At 51.1% G+C, this 17,942-nt stretch overlaps 1 protein-coding gene across 3 annotated transcripts in view; it reads left to right on the top strand.

Moving 5' to 3' along the window:
* Positions 1–254: 254 nt before the first annotated feature.
* KY (kyphoscoliosis peptidase) overlaps positions 255–17,942 on the top strand; it is a gene marked incomplete at both ends in the record, with an annotated part of 44,214 nt that continues 26,526 nt past the window's right edge. For 2 of the 3 annotated variants that reach the window (XM_082625456.1, XM_082625455.1), the window contains 2 exons: positions 255–390; positions 3,655–3,717. In XM_082625456.1, the coding sequence (XP_082481582.1) occupies positions 255–390; positions 3,655–3,717 (199 nt within the window). Of the gene's footprint in view, positions 391–3,654; positions 3,718–7,963; positions 8,027–17,942 lie in introns of all 3 variants that reach the window. The other variant, XM_082625454.1, reaches the window with a different exon arrangement.

The raw sequence follows: 17,942 nt of genomic DNA, 5'->3' as shown, positions 1-17,942 counted from the left end.
CCGGAGAGCGGCCGGACGGGAATTTCCTTTCAAAGGTGACTTACGGCCTCTTCATTAGCGTAGCGCCCTCCCGGGCGGGCCCTAATGGCGAGTTTGGCAGAGTCAGCGAAACGCGGCGCGGCGGCCGGGCGGCAAGGAGCGCCCTCTCCCGCACCCTCGCCGTCTCCCGCGCCGGGCAGCGGCGCGCACGAGCCATTTGCAGCTCAGGCAGCCTCGCGAGCGGCCGCCGCGCACTGGCCGGAGCTGGCGGCACCATGGAGCTGAAGAAGGACAGCAACGCCGTATCCATCGACATGCTGCTGATCGTGCACTCGGAGAAGCGGCGCGCCGCACAGGGCGCGCACTCGGACCGCCAGGCGGACCCGGGCGCGCCTCCGCAGCGCAGAGGAGGTAATGCGCCCCCAGCCAGGGCCCCGGCCCCCAGCCCCTGGACCTCCTCGCCCCAAGGCCCGCCTGCTGGGGGTGCGCGCCCCCGAAAGAGGTCCCCGAGGCCGACCCGCTCCCCAAGGCTGGCTGCGCCTCCGCGCTGCGCCTCTGGCATCCCGTGGCAACGTGCAGCCCCGCGATTGCCCCGGTTGACACCCCGTACAGGCCTGCCGTACTTCCGTCCCCCCGTGAGCAGGTTTCCTCCTGGTCACTCTTTGAAGGGTGCAGATCAGGTTGGAAGATGCCCTGGAGGAAAGGGACCTCGGGCCTGACTCCTGTGTGCCCGAGGCCTGCTCCCCACAGGCAACATTGCAGGGCACAGGGGACCCAGGGGGATTCGTGTGCTGAGTCAGACTTTGAGGTGGGACCCTCCCTTGGTGTCCTTGCACGATTCATGGCCTCACTGTCCCCTTTCTTGAGCCCTCTCCCAGCCTCCTACAGTAGAAGGCGTGCCAGGTGTAAAAGGCACACAAGCTTGGGTAGGGTTAGACTTGAAATCTGCTCTCCCCACTTTGGCTTATCTGTTGATTCTACTTGTCCTACAGACTTTCTGGGGAAGGGTAGACTGGTCAAATAAAGCGACTTTTCATAGAGTGATTGTGGAAAGCAGGGCTCTGGCCTCTGTACTCTCCAGAGAACAGGACACAACGTGAAGAGAGTAGAGGTGGATAACAGTGGCGGTTAAATCAGCCCCTCATACATCTGGGAACCCCCTGGTCCTGAGTCTCTGAGGAAGCCCTCAGGGGCCCTTGAGGAGGCTGGTGTGAGGGCACACTAGACACACTGTGTCCTGGTTCTTGGGGAGCGAAGCTTCACAGCCCTCAAGGTAAAATGACCTGCCCCGTCTCCCTTCCAGCTCCAGAGCTCCTTGAAGTCTGTCCACAGCTCTTCTGTCCCCAGAGCCCCTATGCACACTGAACAGGCACCTTCCACCGACCCTGCTGAAGCAACGGTGCCATGCGTGGCTTTGCCCCCCGCCAGCCCCACAAGCTGCAGCTGCCCCGTAGCTCCTGGTGACCTCCTGGGGAGGCAGGCAGGGGAAAGAAAAGAGATTCTGGAGAGCTGAGAATGTTGGCAGGTGCCCCAGTCTCCCGAGGGATTTGGGGCCCAGGAGTTGTTTGGGTTAGTTGGTTCTTTAGTTCTCAGAGCTGCCTCTGGGAGAAGGGGAGATGGCCCGTGCAGGGGTATTTGTAATGAGGAAACTGGCAGAGGCCGTTGGCCTTCCTTGATAGAAATGCGGCTGCCCCTACTGCACGGATTGCGGTCCGGAAGGCCAGAGGCCCCCCACGAGGCGCAGCTCCAGGTTAGCGCATGAGTCCCCTCCTCTCTCTCCCTCTCTGATCACATCTCTCCGAAAGGCTCTGACGCTAGAAACAGGGCAGAGAACACAGAGAAGGCCCAGAGATCGGGGCTGCTCAGAGAAGTGTCCAGCCCCCGGCATAAAGCCTACATGAGGCCAGACCGATGCAATTCACACTCGTGACCGTGACTCAGGGAAAGAAGACCGCTGTTTGCTGAGCCCTCTCTGCTGATATTTTTCTCCAAGTATTTTCCTGACAGACATTTCTCCCAGGCGCTATGGCAGCAGAGAGACCCGTGTCACTTATTGACGATCAGACAGTTCTGCACCAGAGCAGGGAAGAGGGAGCGTGTGTGACCTCCAAAGCCCGCTGGGCAGCAGTGATGTCCAGGAGACCCCTGGCTAAGCCAGCCTGCGGGCCCACTCCTTGGGACAAGCTAAGGAGGGGAAATGCTGGACAAGGCTAGCTTGTTCCAAGGCCTCCTGTTGGTGCACAGAGATCTAAAACCCACCCCTCCCCCACTTCCAGGCGTCTCCTCCAGTCTCCTCCCCGCTCCAGGCCCCTGGCTGGACAGGGAATCTTCCCCGGCTCTGCAAAGGAGGGCCTGAGCTCTGCTTTGAGAAAAGAGCAAAGCTCGGTTACTCTCACATGCAGAGGACTGAGTAAGGGTGTGACCAGGTGGCTTTCTGTTGTGTCCTTGTGGCAGAAAAGAGTCAGAGGGACAAGGAGGCAGGGAGCATGTGCACTGGGAGTTTGGGCTGCAAGGCAGCAGATACTCCCTCCCCTTTCTTGCAGGGCCCTAGCATTTCCCCAGCAGTTTCCTTAGAGCCGCACTTCTCCAAAACATGCCTAGAAGCCCTCAACTCCTATTGTATATTCCCCCGGCCATGGAGGAGGTAGCCTAAAGCTGCCGCACCAGGTCTGAAAAAGCTTCAACGCCTTAGGTTTTATCCCCAAAGTGGATGGGATGTGCGCATTCCACTCCCCAAGTGTCAGTGAAGGTTCCGCGTGGTAAGGCCGAGACACTGACTATGGAGGGCTCTGCGGAAAAGAAGGGTGTCAAGAAAGGACTGGGGGCGCTCAGAGTGGTGGAAGGGGTTGGAGACCCAGACTGGAGGCTGAGCTTCCAGGAACACGACCATAAGCTGTGCAGAATGGCTGGTTTGGTGAGGAAGCCTCCGCTGCCACCAAGGAGCCCGAGACGCTCCTTCTGCGCCAGGAACTTGAAATTATTGCAGCTGCTTGCGCTGCCAGGACGTTTGCCAGTTCTGTGCCAGGAACCCGACCTTGCAGCCATCACTTCCAGCCACCACCAGAGAGAAAGAGAGAGAGAGAGAGCTGTTCCATTCGCTTCCCTGTTGCCTCACTAGGTCCCAAGAGAGAGTGGGACACAGGTTCATTTCAGTGGATGCCTCGGCCACACAGGTCCATGCTCTAGCTGCAAGGGAGGCTGGGAGAGCAGGCAACCATCACGTTCCGTTCCCATAGGGATCCATCAGTTTCCATCCTTGCCCACCCCCCACCCCACATCAGGACGCTAAAAGTAGGAGATTCACCACATACAGAAGTAGGCAGGAAACATGAATGGCAAATGTCTTCACAATAATGCTTCCATATTTATGCAGTGGAAATGTGGGAGTGACAAAGGGGCACCTCTGTTGTGAAAATTCTCCCTGAATGATCCTGATAACCAACCCGCCACCCTTGGAAACTACCGTGGTAATATTTTTTTAATGTTTTGAATGTGGAGGGTTGCGTTCATTCCTCCAAGTGCACTTCATTCGTGGGCAGCCTCCCTCGGATCCCGGGAGAGCCAAGTTCCACCAGCCCCGCTTCAGCCCAGATCAGTTTGCAGCTGGTGCATCACACACTTGATCTGAGTCTCCCCACCGCAGAGAGCCTCATGCCGGTCCTTGTTACTTCACAGGGCGTCAAGGTGTTGGAAACGGAATCCGGAGATGGCAGAAATTAGAAAGAAATGACCTACATGGTAAATTCTCTCATTTTCATTTTGTTTTCTTTCCGATCTCTGGAATTCAACACACTGAAAAATGCCTGGAAGCATTGGGTTTCACTTGTTTGAGGACTAGTCTAGACATCTAACCACTCAGACAGTGGCTGCTTGTGATGCAGCCAGGCCTCTGGGGCCACTGTGACCCTGGAAAATTTTCCTTGGCAACAGGTCCACCAATTTCCTGGAGGGTGTGTGGGGGGGCAGACGGCACAGTGCTATAACCCTGAGCACCCACTTGTTCGCTGGCTGAGCTATAAAGAACTTGGCATCATTTGGGATGGTGGGTTTAGGTGTGTTCCCATGGGAGGTGGGGCTTCCCAGGTCATGCGTCCCATGCATCTTGGGGCACCCATCTTTTGAAAATATTTCTGAACAGAGAAGACAGCGGCCTGCCTTGGGTGGTGTACTCAAGGCCTTGGGAGATGCCACTCAAGGGTTCTGTGGCTCCTGGCCTGGGATCCAGAATACAGTAAGATCTGAAGAAATCAGCTTCCAAAGCCTCTTTATGGGGCCAGGTGTCTTTCCCCCTGCAGGCCCAGGATTTCTCTGACCATGCCATGCATGAACCGTTATACTGGGCCTTATTCTGTGCCCTTATTGTGAGATTTGTAAGCCCGGCCTCCAGGAACAAACACAGTGGAACTGCACTGTGGGCATGTGAGAATTCCAGTAAGAATCAGGCCTCCATTCCCAGAGCCCCAGTAGGGGATTCAGTCAGATTCCAACTGTGTGAGCCCCAGGATCGGATGACTGACTCATCAAATGCCAGTAGGAAGGGACCCACCCCCCCGTGACGCTCCACAAATGGGGAAACAGGACCCCAATTGAGCAAAACAGAACACCTATGCTCTGCCGTCCTCCTGACAGTAACAAAAGTCGGAGGATGAACTTCTAAACGTAAATTCATTCATTCATTCCCTCAGTAAAGGTCGACAGTGATTACTTTGTGCCGGGAAGGGTTCTAATTGTTGGAGATGGACGGTTGGGAGCGCCCGTCCCCCTGGGTCCATGTTAGAATGATTGCGTCATAATGCCGTTCACCACAGCCGAGTCTCAGCACCCTGGAGGTGAAGAGCTCGCCTGTGTCCCCTGCACTGTGCATGGAGATAACTCATCCTCAAGACACACCCCCACCACCAGGGACCACCCTCTGAGTCCTGGCTGATGGGCATGCATGGTGTGGGATGGCTTCCTACACCTTGATACGGGGCCATCAGGTGGTAGACGCGCCAGTTCCAGCTCTACCTAAGCAGACGCCAAGGTTAGCGAAAGGGTGCTGTGGGCTCTTGAGAATTACAGTAAGAATCAGACCTCCAGACACCTGACAGCCACAGAAGCACATAGCAGCCCACGCAGGGAGGCGTGCTCGGCCAGTGTGCGGGTGGGTGGAGGGCAGGCGGGCCACGTGGGAGGAAAGAGACACTGCGTCTGTGTTTGTCGCAGCTCTTACTTTGCCTGAGTTGTTGGCAATTCATCTTATGGCTTCTCGGCCATGTTATTAATGTTATCAGTCCTCAAGAGAGGAGTGAAATATACTGGATTCATCCTCTTTTTACCATCTTCGGGGTTCCTGGTTTGGGGTAAGTTTAGTGGAAAAATATAACAAAACACAAAGAGACACGATAACTCTTACAAGACTCTTTTTTCTTTTTTTTTTTTTAGTTTCTGCTTTATAACAAAGTGAATCACTTATACATATACATCTGTTCCCATATCCCTTCCCTCTTGCATCTCCCTCCCTCCCACCCTCCCTATCCCACCCCTCCAGGCGGTCACAAAGCACCGAGCTGATCTCCCTGTGCTATGCGGCTGCTTCCCACTAGCTATCTACCTTACGTTTGGTAGTGTATATATGTCCATGCCTCTCTCTCGGTTTGTCACAGCTTACCCTTCCCCCTCCCCATATCCTCAAGTCCATTCTCAAGTAGGTCTGTGTCTTTATTCCTGTTTTACCCCTAGGTTCTTCATGACATTTTTTTTTCTTAAATTCCATATATATGTGTCAGCATACGGTATCTGTCTTTCTCTTTCTGACTTACTTCACTCTGTATGACAGACTCTAGGTCCATCCACCTCATTACAAATAGCTCAATTTCGTTTCTTTTTATGGCTGAGTAATATTCCATTGTATATATGTGCCACATCTTCTTTATCCATCTTCCTTAAGACATGAAGTGGGTCTTAGTACAATGTACCAGCCGATAAAGAGAATGATTATAGTTCTTGCAAAACCACCCAAGAACTGAGAGTTTCAGGTAAGTGCAGGGCTGGAGAGAGGCCACACAGAGGCCTTGAGCCTGGGAAAGATGATGGTTCCACCACTCCACCAACATAATGCAATTTAAAATTTACTAAGTCAAATTTTATTAATTTTTTCGAGTGGCATGCTTGCATCCGTGCAGAAGTTAAAATTCCAGCTTCTTCTGTGTTTTCTGATGGTGAGGTCCTGGGTACATACTTGCCTTGCTGGTGCCCAGAGCACCCAGCCCTGGTAACTGGATGGCTTTCATCTGAGAAGGAAGCAGCTGATGGCTTGTGCTTGGTGGAGTGTGCACCAATGTGGCTGAACGTGGGGTTGGTCCAAAAGGGCACATGTCCCCCCTCTTTCTGCACTGTGCACTCCTTGGGCTGGGGCGTTGGCAGGGTGGGGGGAGCCCGAGTGCTCCAAACTTTTCCAAGCAGCAGGTGTTTGGGCTGAGCCACCAGCTTGCCCGGCAACGGGCTTCCCCTGCTGTGATTGGCTGCTTTCCTTGGTCCTGGCCGAAGTCTGCCTAGCAGCACAGGGACTTACGCCCCACAGCTACAGGGAAACCAACTGTGCAACCCTGACTATAAATAGCCCACAGCAGCTATGCCAGCCAATCGTCCTCCTTGAGGATTCCCTTCCCAGATCCTGTTTCTTCCATAAGCCAGCCGAGCAGAGATGCGGCCAGCTGCGCCCGCAGGAGGCAGCTGCCCTGTCCTCGCCTGGGTCTGGCCTGGAGCTCCAGCCCAGCATCCAGCATCACCCTGGGTTGGCACACACAGCGGTCCTGGCCCTTAGCCAACCAATCGACCTCTGCCCGGGGGGGCTAAGGGTCCTGCCTGGGCCTGCTTATAGAGAAGGCTGGAGAGGATGGGCTTCCCAGGGCAAGACTCCGCCAGGAGGATCGCAAGTCCAGCCCAGCTCAGTGACCCACCCACCCATCCACCTTGACTGGTTTCTGCCTGAGCCCAGGCATGGGAAACGCTGAGTGACAGATCTGGCTGGGTACACAAAGGATGTCATATGAAGGGAACCAGGTCAGGCCAGTGCCCCTGAGTGCCTGCACCAGGTCCAGGCACAGGTGCCAGTGGTCACTTCCAGTGACAGGCCCAACAGCCTTTCTGCAGCCCAGTGGAAGACCAGGGGAGAAGATGGCAGGCCAGGGTGGTAGTGGCCCTTCCCCCACCCCTCTGAAGCAGAGGTTCAAGGGCAAGACCACGCCACCACAGCAGCTGTAAAGGGAGAGATGGAGGGAGGGCGGTGCTTCCTGTAGGAGGGGCAGATAAGCCTGTGGGTTCCCCCCGCCATGGCCTATGGCAGCAGCTGGGCATCTCTCCACAGCAGCCTGGCTCCACTAGGCTCTGAGGACAGCTCTGTGTCCCGGGACATGAATATGACCAGTGCATGGAGAGCATTCACCCTGCAGAACGGGTGCCCTGCAAATGTCTGTGAAACTGAACCAAACTGCAAGCACCCCAGCTCCTAGGCTAGAGTAGGCGGCAGGGTACCCACCTCCCCCATTCCTCTCAGAGGGAGGCAGGAGGCTGGAGACTTGGGTTCAAGTCCCGCGTCTCACCTGGCTGTGGGGTCTTTGGCAAAGTTAACCAGCCGAAGCTGCAGGCCCGTAATCAAGATAGGAGCCTCCCTGGCCGCTCCAAAGAAATGAGATGAGCGGGACATCCCTCTGCACTTTGGGAACTGGGCCCGGCTGCAGCAAAGTCAGGAGCTGTGGTCACTTAGCCCATGGGAGGCGTCCCCAGCTTCTCTAGAAAAACCCAGCCTCTGCCGGCACCTGCCGAGAGCATGAGGCTGTGCGTACACGGGCTCCCGGTCACTTGCCTCTGCGTTCAGGTGTGCGACTCTGCTGATTCACACGTGTTTAGGCCGAGCCTGGCAGCTCTCTCCTCTGCCTGGGGAAGAATCCACCCCACCGTGGGCCCAGTGGTCACTGCAGTTCCCTCTGTCTTCCTTAAATAGGAAACCTGGTGGAGAAGCAGCAGCCCCAGCAGCCCCAGGTCATCACCTCCTACGACAACCAAGGTAAGGTTTCGCCACTGCCTGTGACCTCTCCCCCAGCTCCTGTGTGCCCGGATCCACTGTCCTGGCCAGAGACAGCAGGTGCGGAGCCCAGACCGTGGGGAGCGGGGGCCTCTCTGTCCTGGGGATGCTGGAGCGCCCTTCCCCTCTCCCACATCCCATGGAAAACAGTGAGAGGCTGCACGTGTCATGGAGCAGAGGAGTAAAGTCCTCGGGCTCCGGCATCCACTGCTGCCATCATCGTCACCCCGGTTGTCGTCACTACACCTAACATTTGCCGAGTGCTAACTTCATGTCAGGCACCCTGCCAGACCACGTACATGATCTTTCTCATGTGAATTATGCCTCACAACAGTCGTATTTGATTGGTACTCTTACTATCTTCATTTCGCAGATGAGTGTGCTGAGGCTTAGAAAGGTTTTCTTTCGTCCAAGATCACATGGCCAGCAAGAGTCAGAGCGGGAGCGGCCTGACCCCCTCCCTGCCCCCCGTCCCCCCCCGCAACCCCCACCAGGGCCTCAGCTGTTCCACTTCTCACAGCTCTGCTTCTCCTAGAAACCGGCCTCCCCCTACTGGCTCGCCGTGTGCAAGCCTTCCCTCCCACCGAGTCACAGCGGTTCCCTGGCCTCTCCTCCTGAGGCTGAGCCTTCCAGGCCCTTCCACCCAGGGACAAGTTTAACTCGGCAATGAGGAGTGAGAGAGGTCTTCCTCAAGAATCCTCACTTTGCCAGGACGGGTCCTGGGGGGTCAGGGAGGGCAGGCAAGGGCAGCCCCGTGCGGACTCTGCAGTTGACTGGATCTGAGAGCCCGACGGGGTAGTGACGGGATGGCTCCATAGCTACAGCTGGAGGAGAGGCCAGGTTAGAGACTCCACTCCCCCGCTCACTAACCTCCCCTCCTGCCACCTTGGTTCTTCTGCTCAGGGCTTGGTGCCTGAGAACTCGCGTAGACTCAGCCCCAAGATGTCACCACTGGTACTCTCAGCACTGACGCCCTAATCTATAAGGGTTACGTCCAGGGGGCAGTGCCGAAGGAGGATGCCCTGGAGGATTCGGAGGTCCTCGGGGAAGCGCTCTCTGAGACACCGGCTGACCCACCATCCCCAGGGAAAGGCACTGGCAGGTCGTGAGGAAGGGCCTGTCAGCTCAAGTTCCCAGCAGGAGGTGGCCAGCTGTCCTTGCAATCTAGGTCAGTATCCATTTAGGGCAGAATTCCTGGGACTATGGCTGCAGGACAAACCCCAGGGCACTCAGTGGGCCCAGCACAACCTGCTACCCCGCTGAGCGCCACAAGGACAAACCCAGACCCCCTGCTCCTCTGAAATGGACTAGCAGCACAGCTCACCCCAAATAAGAGTAAATGATACCTCACTAGAGTGAGAGTGGATTAGCAGCCACTTCTCTCGCTTGGTTCTGGCCACATCCCTGATGGGGTCATGGTGTTATCCCTCTTTACAGAGGAGGAGTCTGAGACTGGGGATGCTGCAGTCCCCGAGCGGGGTGCTCCTGTCAGACCTGTGGGGTGGGACTAGTGGGATGGGGCCTGCCACTCTCCAGAGCCTCACCTGGCACACCACACCCTGGCTCTCATGGGCCACTCACAAGCCACCTCCCGGTATCTGAGGCTTCCAGAGGGCAGGAAGGAGGGTGGCCTTGGCATCCGACAAACAGGACAGGGTCCACTGTAGGTTGGGATAGGATGGGCCCCCCCCCGGGTCTTAAGGGAGTCTGGACCACAGCGAGGGAGAGGCTGCCCTGCTCTGGGCCTGAGCCAGAGTCCACACTGACACTGATCCGTCCGTTCCACAAAAAGCAGCTCTGGATGCCGGCACTGGGGATCCATCAGAGAACACAACAGACAAAGGCTCCTGTCCCCGTGGAGCTGACACCTAGCGAGGGAGACAGATGACCCTAACAAGAAAAATGCAAGGTGTCAGATAAGGCTGGGGGAGAAACTAAAGCAGGAAGGGGAATGGGGGGTGGTGCACATGGGTGTGTATTAGTTTCCTACGGCTGCTGTAACATTGTCACAAACTTGGTAGCTTAACACAAATGTATTCTCTTTAACAGTTCTGAGACTACAAGTCCCAAGTCAGCCTCACTGGGCTAATCAGTCTCTCGGTTGGCAGGCAGGTTCCTTTTGGAGGCTCTGGGTAAGAACCTTTTCCTTGACTCTGCCAGCTTCTAGAGGCTGCTGGCACTTGCCAACTTGTAGCTGCGTCACTCCAATCTCCACTTCCGCTATCACATTGCCTTCTCTCCGTAAAGTAGATACATTCCCCTCTGTTTTGTAAGAAGCCTGGTGATGATGTTGGGCCCACCCGGATAATCCAGGATTGCCTTCTCATCACAAAATCCTTAAGCAAATCACATCTGCAGAGTCCCCTTTGCCATGTAAGGTAACTTTCACAGGTTCCCAGAATTAGGACATGGATAGCTTTAAGGGCCATCAGGCAGCTACCACAGGGAATGATTTAAAATAGAGTGATTGAGAAAGGCCTCCCTGGGAAGGTGACATCTGAGTAAGGGAGGCGGAGGAGCAGCGGGTCATGCGGCCTCCGGGGAAGAGCTCCCAGCAGAGGGACACCGGGTGTGGTAACTTCATGCAACAGGTGACGGGAAGATCACTGGAATCTTGGATCTTCATGCGGAGGAGGGCTTCGTAGGATTCATCTGCAATGGGTGTGTGGGTTGAATGAGAGGGGAACAATCACAGGAGCCCCAGTGACCTCAGGCCCCGAAAGTTATTTGTGACGAATCAGATTTGGGTTGAGGCCTCATCCTTCCAGGTCACCCACCCTCATCCCCACTCAGACACTCTGGGCCTTCTTGGATCACTCATGCACTAGGCTCCAACTGCCGTGTTTCCAGACTTGTGACATCCCTGTCGAGCTCCATTCTGCAGAAAGAATCATGAACGGCCCTGGGTTTTCAAGAGCCCAGTGGAAACCAGTGTCAGTCAGGGCTGCAGGAGATGCCCCTCATCACCCCCTGACGGGTGCCCCTGAGGTCTTGGCCCTGAGCTCTGCACTCTCTGTCATCCCACGACTAGAGCCACTGCAGTACCCGGTGCGGGATCTACAGAGATGGACTGTCCTGGGTCATCATTCAGCTCACTGTTCCTGGGATGTCAGAGCTTACGCTTCCCGCACTAAAGCTGACTGCCATACTCTGGGTAGAAACCTCTGCTGAACACCCAGCCAGGGGCTGTTTAAGGGTCGTTTTTTTAATAATTACAAATGCTTTAGCTGAGGGTTTCTGACTCTCAGCTACTGCAGGAAAAAATTCCAAGGCAGAGGATCCAGGTTGTAAAGGCGGCAGCCAGTTACGGAGAGCATTAAGGACCGCCTTAAGTCAATGATGGCAAATATCTGATGTGAATCCTGCAGCCTCCACACGCTGATATACACCCACGTGTGTGTGTGCACACTCACACACACACACTCACATACACACACACATACCTGACAATCTTTGCTAATTGATAAGCGCTCCAGGCAGCCACTTCCAATCAGTCAGAGTTAATGAACAACACGAAATCTGTTTGCCATCTCTGCATTAGGAATTCTGAGCAAATTAGGCCTCTAGACAAAGCCTGATTCAAAGCCGCAGAGACCTGGAGATAAGCTCTCGCGTGGGAGGACTCTCCTGACAGGGTAGAGGGCAGGCCCTGGGCGGCGGGCCAGTGGACGGGCTTGGGCTTGCCCGCTGCAGCTCCACGTCTGCGAGGGTGGGGAGACGGAAGCAGAACCCGGAGCATCTGGGAAAAGGGCCTGCGAACCACTTCTCAGATGTAGCAGAAAATAATCGCTAATACACTTTTACTAAGACAGCCAAAGTTTCAGCTTCAGAAACTGCTGTTTGGGTGACAACGGGTAGAATTGGGGAGGGGTGCCAGGAGAGAGCCAGCCAGGTGACCCGAAATCCCAGGAAGGGGCTGCTTTGGGTTTAGATGTGACTAAGATTACTGTCGTGGTGTCTGACTGTACGTAGGGTTTAGATCTCACTTTAAATGGTGCTCCAAATAATGCTCCACTGTTTATCATTGGAGATTGGCCAAATTAAGTTTTTCTATAAATTAAGAGTTTTATTTGATACAGGAATGTTGTAGTCAGCAAACTCTTAGCACTTCACACCTTTAGGAAGCATGGGTACTGTGACCCTGCGCACCTGGGGACAGCATGCCCAGACCCAGGCCCGCGTGGAGCAGAGAAGCCTCCCGGAAGGGCTCTCACACAGCTGTGAACAGGAGCGGGAATCACACTCCCACACCCATCAGGGAGGCGGGCCGGGGCGCAATAATCCTCAGGAGAACGCTGGGCGTCAGCCCCTGTCCGAGAGGGAAGAGAGAAGAGACAGTGCAGGGGGCAGGAGGGTATGAGAAAAGGTGATGGGTGGAGCTTCCGGCCAGGGCGAGTTCCCAGTGCGAGACCACCTCGGCAGGGCTTAAGGAGTCTTTTGGTTTTCGGCTTGCTCATTCTCTGACAGAGCGACGTGGCTGGATTGGAGTGGTTGCAAGTACCCGGACGTTAGGAGAAGTTTGGGGAAGAGGTTTGTTGGTGAGCCCTAAACCAACAGGTGGGGCAGTTTTGCAGCTTCCCTCCACTTCTGGAGATTGTTGCAGCTCAGCAGTTCCCAGATTTTGTTTGATAAAATCGTACCGGGTCCAGTAGACTTCTGCAGGACTTCTCAGAGAATTGTGTGTTGCAAACTACAAAAGGGGAGAAAGTGGGCATTTTTCTCACAAGGAATCTGGCAGCCAAGTACAGCTTGGCACCCACTTTGAAAACTGACTCCGAGTGTCTCTGGGGGAGAAAGTGCAAAGGCAGAGGTGAGCAGGCTGTGCCTCGTGCATCGTGGGAAGACACACAGGCAGAGGTGGCTGCCCATGGCGATGGTACCCGATCCTGTGACCAGAGCTGAATGATGCTTTGAACTCTGAAATGCTTAACGTCTTGTCAAGTCACAGGCCGATTTTCTTTGACGGTGAATGTGCTAGAAACTACACTCAAAATGAATATTAACCCCTTTAAAGTAATCCCTCGGGAGGCCACATTGTATCTTTGAAAATTGTTTGAGAATCACCCTCTTTGGCATGCAGAGCAAGTTCATGAGCTACACAAGAAAGTCACTATTGTTATTCTGTGAAAACACATTTAACAGGCAAAGGGTTAGTAAAAAGAGCTCTTACAAAATCAACAGGGAAAAAATAATGCATCAATAGGAAAATACGTGATTCACTAAATAAGATTTAAAATGGCAAATAAGTATATGAAAAATACTACACTGAAAATTAAAGAAATACACAAAAACGATGAGATGTCATTGTTCATTGATAAAACTGTAAAGGATTAATAACAATCAAATGTCAGTGAGTGTATTGGTACTCTATTTTTACATTACAAACCACCCCAAGGCTCAGTGGCTTAAAACAATTACCAGCTTACAAGTCTACAGGTTGGCTGGATATTCTCGTCTGAGCCACACCTGGCTGATCGCAGGTCTTGGCTGGGCTCGTTCGTGTGTGTGGTCCGTTGGAGGGTTGGCTGGAGAGCAGCTGGTCTAGGGTGGCCTCACCTGAGATGGCTCTGCTCATCCTCCAGGAGGCTAGCCTGGGTGCAGTCACATGGCAGTTGTGGCTGGAATCCCAAGAATGCAAGTGGCAGCTGCAAAGTCTCTCGGCCTAGGCTCCGAGCTCGCACAGCATCACGTCCACCACACGCTAACTGTCCAGATCACATCATCAGGCTGGGCCAAATGTGAGGGAAGGAATAAAAGACCTCTTCTTGGGAAGAAGAACAAAGTATTGTGACCAATTTTGCCATCAAACACAGCAAAGATGAGTAAAATAGGCATCCTCTTGCACTGTTGAGAGGATCGTAAACTTAAAATCATTCAGGAGAAACGTTTGTCAGTATCTAACAAAAGCCTTAAAAATCTCCATACCTTTTGATCCATGTTTAAGAATGTATTTGGGGCTTCCCTGGTGGCGCAGTGGTTGGGAGTCCGCCTGCCGATGCAGGGGACACGGGTTCGTGCCCTGGTCCGGGAAGATCCCACATGCCGCGGAGCGGCTGGGCCCGTGAGCCATGGCCGCTGGGCCTGCACGTCCGGAGCCTGTGCTCCGCAACAGGAGAGGCCACAACAGTGAGAGGCCCGCGTACCGCAGAAAAAAAAAAAAAAAAGAATGTATTTGAAGGAATTGATGTGAAGAGTGTGTAAAGCAGTGTGTATCAGAATGTTCATCACATCACTTTAAATAGCAAAACATTCAGGAAATGTTAACTATCCAACAAAAAGGGATTGCTTATAATGATTATAAACCATTTATAGAATAGAGTATTATGCAGCCATTTAAAATGACTTGTGAAGATGACTATATTCACTGACATGTAAAGACTTAAGTGAAGAAAGCAGGATACAAAAAGCATGGTTATTATAATCCTGCTTTTCAGTGTCACCTTCTATTTTACATCTTTCTGCATCATACAAGTTTTTGTTTTGTTTTAATTCTGCTTTGACTTTGGTGTTTGGTTGGTATTTAAAATTTTTATTTTAATTTAAATTAACATACGGTAAAATTGGATTTTCTGGTGTGGAGTTCTATGAGTTTTAACACATGCACAGGTTCACGTCACCACCACCACAATCAGAATACAGGGAAGTCCTGTCACCCCAAAAAGTCTCTTGTGCAGACTCTTTGTAGTCACATCCTCCCATCATGCATTCCTAAGAGAATTGTTGAGAAGTACAGCTTGATATGGATGTACCACAAAGTGTTTATCCATTCACCCATCGAAGGACATTTAGGTTGTTTCCAGTTTGGGGTGATTATGAATAGAACTTCTATAAACATTTGTGTATATGTCTTTGTGTGAACATGAGTTTTCATTTCTCTGGGATAAAAGCCCAAAAGTGTAATTGTTGAGTCATATGTTAAGTACATGTGTTGTTTTATAAGAAACTGCCAAACTGCGGTATCATTTTACAATCCCACCTGCATATATGACCTTGTCAGCATATATAGTATTGCCACTATTTTTTTTATTATTGGTCTTCTAATAGGTGTAATATCTCATTCTGCTTTCAATTTGCATTTTCCTAATGGCTAATCATGTTGAACAACAACAAGATGTTGAACATCGTATTTGGTGATATATCTATTCTTTTACCCATTTTCTAATCGGATTGTCCTTGCACTTTTGTAAAAAATCAATTTGCCATATTTGCGTGGGTCTATTTCTTAACGCTGTTATGTTCCATTGAGCTATATATCTATCCCTTTGCCAATATCACACTGTTGTGATTACTCTAGCTTTATTATTTATTTTTGGCTGCATTGGGTCTTCATTGCTGCGCACCGGCTTTCGCTAGTTGAGGTGAGCGGGGGCTACTCTTCGTTGCGGCGCGCAGGCTTCTCATTGCAGTGGCTTCTCTCGTTGCGGAGCACGGGCTCTAGGCGCGTGGGCTTCAGTAGTTGTGGCACATGGGCTCAGTAGTTGTGGCTCGCGGGCTTCAGAAACAGGCTCAGCAGTTGTGGAGCATGCGCTTAGTTGCTCCGTGGCGTGTGGGATCTTCCTGGACCAGGGATCAAACCCGTGTCCCCTGCATCAGCAGGCGGATTCTCATCCACTGTGCCACCAGGCAAGTCCTATAGTACATCTTAAAATCAGCTGGAGTCCTCTTAATTTTTTTTCAAAATTAGTTTGGTTATTCTAGTTGCTGTACCTTTCCATCTAAATTTTCTGAGTTTTTGGTAGATGCCCTTTTTCAGATTAAGAAGTTCCCTTCTATTCCTAGCTTCTTGGGAGGTTTTGTTGAATGGATGTTAAATTTTGTCAAATGCTTTTTCTGCATCAGTTGATATGATTATGTGGGTTTTCTTCTTTAGCCTGCTAATATGGTGAATTACATTCATTGATTTTCAAATATTGAATTAGCCTTGCATTCCCAAAGTAAACCACACTTGGTTGTGGTATGTTATTCTTTTACTATATCGCTGGATTTTATTTTTCTAATATTTTGTTGAGGATTTTTACGTTTATGTCCATAAAGGATATTGGTCTGTAATATTCTTTTCTTATACTGTCTTTGTCTGGTTTTGGTATCATAAAAGGATATAAATTATTCAATACTCTTCTGTTTTCTGAAGGATCTTGTGAAAAATTGTCTTTGGTGTTAGTTCTTTTTAAATTTTGTTAGAACTTGCCAGTGAAACCATCTGAGCCTGGTTTTTGTTTGCTTGTTTGTTTTTGGAAAATTTTGAACTACAAATTTAGTTTTAAAAATACATATAGGAAAATTCAGGTTATCTACTCATTGGGTGAGTTTTGGTAGTTTGTAACTTTCAAGGAATTGGTTCACTTCATTTTAGTTGCAGAATTTCTCTTCATAGAGTTATGTGTACTATTCCCTTATTATTATTTTAACATATACGGGGTCTGTAGTGATATAACTCATTTCATTCCTGATATTGGTGTCTTGATTCCTGATTTGTGTCTTACCTCTTTTTTATTTGGCCACTCTGGTTAGAGTTTTATCTATTTTACTGATCCTTTCAAAGAACCCGCTCTTGGTTTTGTTGATTATTCTATCATTATTTCTTCAAATATTTTTTTCTGCACCACACTATTTCTCCTCTCTTTCTGGGATCTCAGTGACATGAACATTAGATCTTCAGGCATTGTCACACAAGTTCCTGAGGCTCTGTTCACTGTTTCTCTCTGTTTTTCTTCAATAATTCCTCTTGATCTATGTTCCAGTCACTGACTTTTTCCTTTGTCATCTCTATTTTGCTATTGAGCATATCCAGATAATTTTTTAAACAACTATATTTTTCAGTTCTAAAATTTTTATTTCTTTCTTCTTTATGTCTTCTACATTTTCCTGATACTTTGTATCTTTCCATTTATTTTAAACTATTTGCCCTCACTTTTTAGAGAATGGTTATCATGGCTCTTTCAAAGTCTTTGTCTGATAATTCCAAAATCTGTGTCATCATGGGGTTAGCATCTGTTGATTTTCTTTTCCTTTTTAAGTTGATATTTTCTAGGGTTTCTCTATACTGAGTAATTTGGGATTGTAGCCTTTGCAATGCTATACAGATCTGCCCTGCACATGCACCACCCAGCAGCCAGTCTGGGCATTGGTCTACCCCCTAGTTTAGTTCTCAAAGACTGTGATATGATGCTTAGGATGAGATCAAAGCATGCACAACATGAATGAGGTCCATCCATGAAGAGGTGACCACAGGAGTTCATCCATAACTTTATGGAATTGCTTTCTTGAGCTCCCTCCTCTTTATGACCCACTTCCCAGTCCTCTGGCCCAAAAACTGGGGTTTTAGTTTCCCCACTCTTCTGGGTAGTTCTCACAATTCTGCCTGCATCTGGAACCAATCAGCAGAGAACAAAGAGAGAAAAAAAAATCAAGAGTATTTTCTCCCACACTCTTGGGAATCATAGCTTCACTGGTACCTCCCCTCAAAGACTTAGGTGCCTGCTGGGCCACCAAACTCACTGCTGCAGTGATACCAGCAGAACTTCCCTGGGGGCTGAGTCAGGAGATAATGGGAAAAGGGGGTAAAAAACAGCAGGGGATTTCCCCCACTCTGGCTCTTAGAGTTTCCCTTTCTCACTCCACAGGCCAAAAGAAAGGGCTTCTCTTAGAGCACTTTTTCTCTGCATCCATTGTGCACTGCTGGGTTTGGGACTGCCTCTGAGTCCAGTCTAGGTAATACCATTGGGGGTGGGGAATGGTCAACTCTGCCAATTTGATGATGCTTAAAATTCTAATCTTCCTTCCCCATTTGCCTACCATTTACTTTGCGGAGTCCTCAAAGAGTTGGCCCATGCATTCTTTCCAATGCCTACAGTTGCATTCAGTGGGAGAGACAAGGTAGAATTTGTTTACTCCATCT

This window comes from Mesoplodon mirus, assembly GCF_964341445.2.
Source record: "Mesoplodon mirus genome assembly, chromosome: 6".
Classification (NCBI taxonomy): Eukaryota; Metazoa; Chordata; class Mammalia; order Artiodactyla; family Ziphiidae; genus Mesoplodon; species Mesoplodon mirus.
The sequence above is the reverse complement of the archived record's forward strand: the minus strand, read 5'-3'. Positions and strand labels throughout refer to the sequence as shown.